Consider the following 7,500-nt stretch of genomic DNA (forward strand, 5'->3'; position numbering starts at 1 on the left):
CTCATTTCACTATAACTTGATGTATCAATATGTTTAAATTAATTTGTGATACCAACAACATATGCATTTTTGTAAATAATCTCTGTGTCTTAAATGTTACAAAATAAATCCCATAAATAATATTTTGTCTCCATCTTCTTGTTTAAAACGTGGAATTGCTGAAACCTTTCATTTAAGAATATCTTTTTTTAATGCTGTCGCAATATTTTAGCTTAATCTATTTAGTAAATGAAATGACAAACCATACCACTGCAGGAGTTTTTCCCCATATTTAATTATTAGCCTATCTGACTTCAGATGAAGGCTTAAAGTCTTCTTTATAAAGTAAAATGGACTTCATGAAGTCTACAGAACTTTTTCTGTGTGCCCTGCTAAAGTTTTTTATTTTAATAACACTTCTGTGTAATTAATCCCTCTGAGTTTGCCATCACATGATCTATCCTGTGTATGAACTGTTCCATGTGTATTTTTCTGGTAACAAGACCCCTGGAAAAAAATAAACAAAGACCAAAAGGAATCATGCACAAGGGGACAAATTGTGTGAAATACAACCAGTCTCATACACTTATAAGCCAGGCAATAAGCACAGAAGTTCTCAGTCCATCTTATCAGAGATTTGGGAAAAGGAGGTTTCACTCTAAAGAATTTTTCCCTTTGATGGGAAACTGTAATATTTCCTTATTTGGGAGCTAAAGCAATAAGGCAAACATACATAAATGGTGCATAAGTACTGCTATTCAAGTAGAGTTATGTGTTTTTTTTTTAAATTAGATTGTCTCCCACACTTTTTGCCTAATCACAGAAGTTAAGACTTTAGCTGAGGGGCTTCCCTGGTGGCGCAGTGGTTGAGAATCTGTCTGCTAATGTAGGGGACACGGGTTCGAGCCCTGGTCTGGGAAGATACCACATGCCGCGGAGCAACTAGCCCCGTGAGCCACAACTACTGAGCCTACTAGAGAAAGCCCTCACACAGAAACGAAGACCCAACACAGCCAAAAATAAATTAATTAATTAAAATTTAGAAAAAAAAATAATTTAGCTGAGAAAAACTCTACTGAACTAAAATTCAAACAATAAAGCTAGGATTTTATTATCTCATAAAGTCATTTCACACGTTAAGCAGTGCCCAGGCAAACAAAACCTACTACACATTTATTACTTGAAAACGTTTTTGAAACTTGCAAAACTCTCATTTCAAAATTCAGAGAAATGTAATTTTTTCAGAGTGACTGGGGACCACACTCATTCCATTAAAAAAAGGATTTCCTAAAAAAAAAAAAAAAAAAAAAAAAAAAGGATTTCCTGTAAAAACAGAAATTGGCGATTTACTCTAAGAAAACACAGTGAAAGCTGGGAAGAAACTTGAGGATGCTTAAATTTCCACTGTGGAACAACTTCTGCTGCCCAGTGAGAAGGGGGGAAAAAAAAGAACACCTGCAACAGGATGGGAGGAGAGAAAGACAGGCTAGGACTACACACCCAAAGAGGGAAAAAACACGCAGGCCCCTAGTCTGGGATGCAAAGGAGCTGACAGGAAAGGAATACATATCCCAAGAAGAATACTTAGGCAAATTCTGTGGTCACCTGTCACATCAGAGAAAGAGAAGAAGCCAGTAATTTGTAGGAGAGCCCAGACGAATAAATGGAAGACACTGATGAGTTTAAAGCACCTTTTACCTAGAGGAAATATTAGTGAGGTGCTGAAAGCTGCTGCCACCAACTGGGCATCAGGTGGACTTAGAGGTTACAAATCACTTTCACTTCATAAACTGTGCATCAAAATGGTAAACAGGTTTTACTGTAATGGTTGGTTCTGAAGCCGGTAATATTTTAACTAGCAAAAATAGAAGTTTTAAGCAATAACTGGAAAAATGGAACACACAACTGCTCTTTTTCCTGATGATTTATACAGCACGGTGTGGTTAAAAGACTTATTCATGTGAAACTGTAATAGCAATAAGCAGAGAGAATACATCTTAAATGCTATTCAAATTTAAGATCAAAATTGGCATTTGTTTAAAACTTACGGGTAAACCTTTGATCCAGCTATTCTATTTTCCTTTCTTAATTTATATTACATATAAATATTCACATGTACACAAACATGCAAGTAGAAGAATGTTGGTTACAGCAAAAAATTTAATATAATCTAAAGAGCCACCATTAGGGAAATGTTCCAGCCATCATTATGGGATTCTATACTCCAAGAGAATGCACAAAGTAGATCCCTATGAGTTGATAGATGGATGCACTAAAGATATATAAAAGTAAGCAAGGTTCGAACAGTATGTACAGTATATTCCATGCATTAAAAAGGATACACACACATATTTATCTGTGTGTGTATATATACATATATATTATATATATATATATATTTGGATATGTATTATACTATTTCTAGAAAAATACATAAGAAAATGGTGTCTGAGAGGTATTTACATTTAAATATTTTTAATTGTATATCCTTTTAAATTTTTATTTTTTACCCCAAGTATATGTATATAATACATATATTATATACACATAACATTTTAGATAACATAACAACTATAAAAATAAAAACCTTTATATTATAAAGGTTCATTATATAGCATATTAATATATAATATTATGCTATAAAGGTTAATTATAATTATTTGTTAAACTTTTCATATGTATGCAAAATCTCATAAGATAACATGAGAATTAGGAACACTCATAACTACTGATCTATTAATACCATGTTTGGGGGAAGGCTTTATGAAGAGTTTGCAATAAGGTAACGTCCACGTTAGTGACCAAATACTATAACATAGAGAAGTGTTTCTTTATAAACTTAAAAAAATGTAAAACCCAGAAGAACTAAGTGCTGGTGTGAGTAAAAGCATGGACAGCCTGTTAAGCAACAAAGTAAGGCTTAGTTTCTGTTTTCACATTGAGTTAGGGCCCCCCGAGGAAACACGCTGGTTGGTGATAGCACATAGAGATGAGACAAATGTCTGGCTAGGCCTAATGTCTCCCTGCAGACCTTCATCCACAGAATTAAACCCCTACTTCCTCTCTCTCTATGGGAGCAATGCCATCAAGCTTAGCTATTAAGATAATACATATGGCAGAAATATATTTTTTGAAGTTAAAATGCTAGGCTAAATCAGGTCCTTTTGAGAACGGGTGAAAATCAGTTTCAGTCCATCTACTGAACTGGCCATGGGCCGTGCACACAGGGCAAGTCATGTCTGCTGCCTGATCAGTATCAGGCTTAACATGATAAGCAAATTTCCTCTCCAGCACTGTTGGAATCCGTGATTTATTTTCCACAAAGGCCAAGATGGAAGGAACTAAGTTAATCATAACTATTTCCTAGGGTCAGAAAATCATGCATATTTCACCACAGCCTAAGTGGTTGGCCCTGACAATCATGTCATCCCAGATCTAGAGCAGGACTCAAAAACTGGTCCATTCAGTTTACTGTACTTTTTCCTTCCCATACCTGAGCCATACAAACACAAATTTCACTACATATATATAATAACAACAGCCCATAACAAAAAAGAAGACGTGAAATGTCCAGCCACATATCTAAGTGGACACCATCACTTGGTCACTCAGCGTCATATAATCAAACTACACAACTACTCAAAAAAGAGCAGCAATGAGAATCATAAGAACTTAATAGAAACCTCTGTGTATTTACTGTCTAGGCTCATTACAGGATCCTCCAAGGAGACAAAATGGATCATTTATAATCCATCCTGCTGCTTCTCCAGAGGCTTGAATTTAAACACTCTCAGAAAGAGATACTTCCTTTTCAATTTGAACAATTTTAAGGGAAGTGTACTCCCACCCTTCTTCAATTCAGGGAACTGGCAATCCTTACACAGTCAACCTGCCTGATTTAAATATTTTCTGCTGAAACATTTTCTGTAATAGGGGCATAAGAAGGTGGTGAAATGCTCAGTTGCACCTGAGTTACACACACGACAGGTTAAAACACTCCTTCAAGGCCAACCACAACAGCATTACTGCCCGGATGAAATAAAGAGCTTCTAACAACCGCAAAACAACTTCTCAGAAACACTTGCCCTGCTCTGATTCCAGTGTAGACATCTGAAAGGAAAATTCAGTCCCTAATTTTAATAACCATAACTTTGAGGAGAACCAACCATTAACTATTTGTCTTCTCTGTCTGCCCCTGAAATCCCTCTTTCCTTGCTCCCTTCCAAACAGAGCATCCACAAAGATACCCACAAGGCAAGTACTTTCCCTAAACACAACCGGAATTGGTATGAAGGGAAAGGATGGGCTCTGCTCCTCTTCTCAGTCGCAGCTCCTCCCCTTCTTCCTCAAAGAACCCTTCTCGCCTCCCCAAATCAGCCTCGACAATGGCCCAAGATTCCTTTTAGCCATGACCTCTCCTCTGGGGCAGAAATCCTTAAAGCGTAGAGGCAAGGTGGGTTAGCCACAAACGTGGCGATAACTGGATAACCCTTGCATCTCTAAGGAGCCCCCAGGAGGTCTAGTCAAGGATCCTTCTACTGTAGAGAATCGACCCTGTCAGTTCCTCTGGATCTTGATACTCGGGAGAAGAGGGAGGGGTCACCCACACCAAAGGAGCTGGCCCGTTCTATTACCCTTTAAGCGCGTCGTGTCCTCCACCGCCTCTTCTCTTGGCCCGGCTGGCTCTGGTTTCCTTCACGTTCCCAGCCTCCAAATTGGCGTCCGCCCCATGGCTCGTGTAGGAAGCTAAGAGCACGGTAAATCCCAGGGCGACCTCCAGCAGCCCCCCTCGCCGCATGATGTCGAGCGGCCGCCGGCTCCCGCCGTCTCTCGCTGCGCCCCGGGCTCGGTCCGGGGCCGCCGCTGCGCCCTGGAGCGCGCCGCGCCGCCGGGGTGCCGCTCTCCCGCCGCCCGTCCCCCGGGCCGGGCTCCTCCCGCCTTCTCCAGGCGCTGCTCCCACTTCAGGCGGCCCCTGCCAGCTGCAACAGACAAATCGCCGAAGCGGGGGAGACATTCAGGGCTTCGGGATGCTGAAGCCTCGGGGTCCCCATTCCCGAGCCCAACCCGCGCGCCGCCTGCGCGTGGCGCAGTTACTTTGGGTAAGTGAAGACCGTTTGGTCCACAGCTGGCTGAAAAGCCCAGGCCCCCGGCGGCAGCGGCTCCAGCCAGCCCCTCGGCCTCCCGGGCGCCGCCTGAAAAAAGCGCCGCAAAGTACCCATGTCCCGAGCAGTTCTAAACCCTGCGGCAACCTCGCTGGGTTTATTTTTTACTATCACGAATTGCGCGCAATGCGCGCTCTGACGCCCCAGCTCCCCAGCCTGTCCTCTCCGCCAAGCCGCGGGGCTGGAAGCCCGCCGCGCCGTCCCCGGCCGGCTCCGGGCACTGCCACCGCCCCCCGAGCATCTGACGCCGAGCCCGGCACCGGGAGCCCCGGGCCAGGAAGCTGTCAGGCAGGGGAGGGCCAGCGCCAGCTCTGGACGTTCCGGGACAGCCCCTCACCCCAGTCCCTGTCCCTGCCCTCAGCGCGGCGCAAACGCAAAAGCCTCCGTGGCTGAAGCTCCAGCCCCGGTGGCCGCCCGATCCCTGTCGGGACCCCGGCAGCACCCACTGGAGAAGTGGCGGCTCCGGCTTCCGAGGCGGTGGCAGCTGTTCCTCGGTCCTGGCCGCGGCAGCCGCTGCCCCGCTCTGCCCGCAGCTGTCCCAGCTGTGGCCGCCTGTCCGCCTGCGGCACCCACAGTCTCTGCCGCGGCTCCCGCGGCCCCCTCCTTTCCCCACCTCTTCAAGTATCGTCTGCGCAGCGGTTTCTCGCGAGAGAAATACTTTTTTAAAAAAAAGAAAGAAAAAGAAAATGACACCCCCTCCTACATCCCCCTCATCACCACCCCACCCTCGGCCCCATCCATCCTCCCTTTCCACTCCCCTTTGCCAGCCACCGCCTCGGCGCGGGGGCCTCCCTCGCTCGCAGGATTAGCGCAGTGGGAGGAGGCAGAGGTGATCGGGTCCTGCCCGGCCTGGGATTTCGCGTTTGGGGGTGAGGATTTGAGGGAATGGGAAGAAGTCGAGTAGCGGTTTCACCCGCAGTGCGGCTGGAAGATCTAGACCCGAGATTAGCCTCCCCCGCGATCTGGGAAGCCCTGCGGGCGCGGAAGGCTGTGCCACCTGTACCTAGAACGCGCGATGGAGACAGCGGCTCGGAGTCCCCAGCGGCCCCGGCGAGAGAGGAGACGCGTCCCGGTTGCCCGCGTCTGCCCGGCGCCGCCTCACTGTGTCTCTCGGGCTGGGCACAGAGCTGAGGCCGGAGGCCCGGAGGCCGGGGCAGGGCGCGGCGGGGGCGCGGCGGCGGCCGGGGCTGATGTGCGAGCGGGGGAGGGGGCTCCGCCGCTGCCACCGGCGTCGAGAGCCCACTCGAGGTGCGGTTCTGAGCCTTGGTTCAAGTCACCCAGGCTGAACCCAAGATGCTCCAAGAGTCTGAGTGGGATTCCGACCCAGAGGCCTGTGAATGTTGGAACCTGGGATTTGGGATGGAGGCAGTGAAGGGGCGGTCCTTTTCCTCAGCCCACAGCTAAGATTGGGCTTCTCCTGGACGACCCTACAACCTATTTCACCTCCCCAAACATTCATATTCTCTCTCTCTCTCTCTCTCTCTCTCTCTCTCTCTCTCTCTCTCTCTCTCTCTCTCTCTCTCTCTCTCTCTCTCTCTCTCTCCTCTCTCTCTCTTTCTCTTCTCTCTCTCTCTCTCTCTCCACACACACACACACACACACAGGCTGCCTCTCCAGGACAAGCAGGGCACAGTGACTTTGAAGAATATAGTATTTATGGTATCCTTATATAGATAAGGCCCCGTGTTGCCTGCACCCTATAATGGTGTAGGAGGGCAGGAAATCACACTCTGGGCCCTAGGCACTGGTACTGGAGACCCCCAGAAATCCCCCACCAGCTGTCAAGCCAGAAATAAGAGCACAGCACAAACAAACAGGAATCCTGTTGAAAGGGGTTTTCCTTATTTGCGATTATTTGTGCCTAGACAATAGGGTATAGGGACCTGGGCAAGTTATTTAACTTCTTTCCAATTGCAAGACGGGAATAGTAATATTGACCACACAGGGCTGCAATGGTGATGATGAGCCTGCTGAACTGTTATGACACAATGATCTCAAAGATAAAAACAGTGAAACTGTCAAAAATATAAGCCCACTTAAAGTCACAGCCCTATAAGTATGTGGTCTAGTTTGAGTCCTCACCTGCAAAAATTCTCTTACCAAATTCATGAATTGGAGCCTTGATCACACACCCATGGTTGAGTAAAGGCGAGCCTTTGTTCAAGAGGCATTTACTGAACACAAACTGTGTACCAGTTGGTGTGTGGTTGAACCACGCTACTGGGTGAGCAAGGCAGAAATGTTTCTCCCCTCACATAATAGTCTACAGGGAGAGGCAGACTTGAGACAAATGATGACTCAAATTTTAAATGCCAAGAAGGAGAAGTCCTGGTTGTTTGCTTGGAGGGTATATAACAGA

The 7,500-nt window shown here is 46.3% G+C and overlaps 1 protein-coding gene across 2 annotated transcripts in view; it reads right to left on the reverse strand.

Moving 5' to 3' along the window:
- The window catches only part of FBN1 (fibrillin 1), a 256,582-nt gene extending 250,359 nt beyond the window's left edge, over window positions 1-6,223 (reverse strand). The window contains exons 1-2 of one of the 2 annotated variants that reach the window (XM_059058585.2): window positions 6,145-6,223; window positions 4,614-4,958 (exon numbers count right to left, since the gene is read on the reverse strand). In XM_059058585.2, coding sequence (XP_058914568.2) covers window positions 4,614-4,777 — 164 coding nt within the window. In that variant the 5' untranslated portion in view covers window positions 4,778-4,958; window positions 6,145-6,223. Of the gene's footprint in view, window positions 1-4,613; window positions 4,959-5,587; window positions 5,765-6,144 lie in introns of those variants that run through there. The other variant, XM_067029215.1, reaches the window with a different exon arrangement.
- Window positions 6,224-7,500: the final 1,277 nt, after the last annotated feature.

This window comes from Kogia breviceps, chromosome 3 (assembly GCF_026419965.1).
Source record: "Kogia breviceps isolate mKogBre1 chromosome 3, mKogBre1 haplotype 1, whole genome shotgun sequence".
Lineage (NCBI taxonomy): Eukaryota > Metazoa > Chordata > Mammalia > Artiodactyla > Physeteridae > Kogia > Kogia breviceps.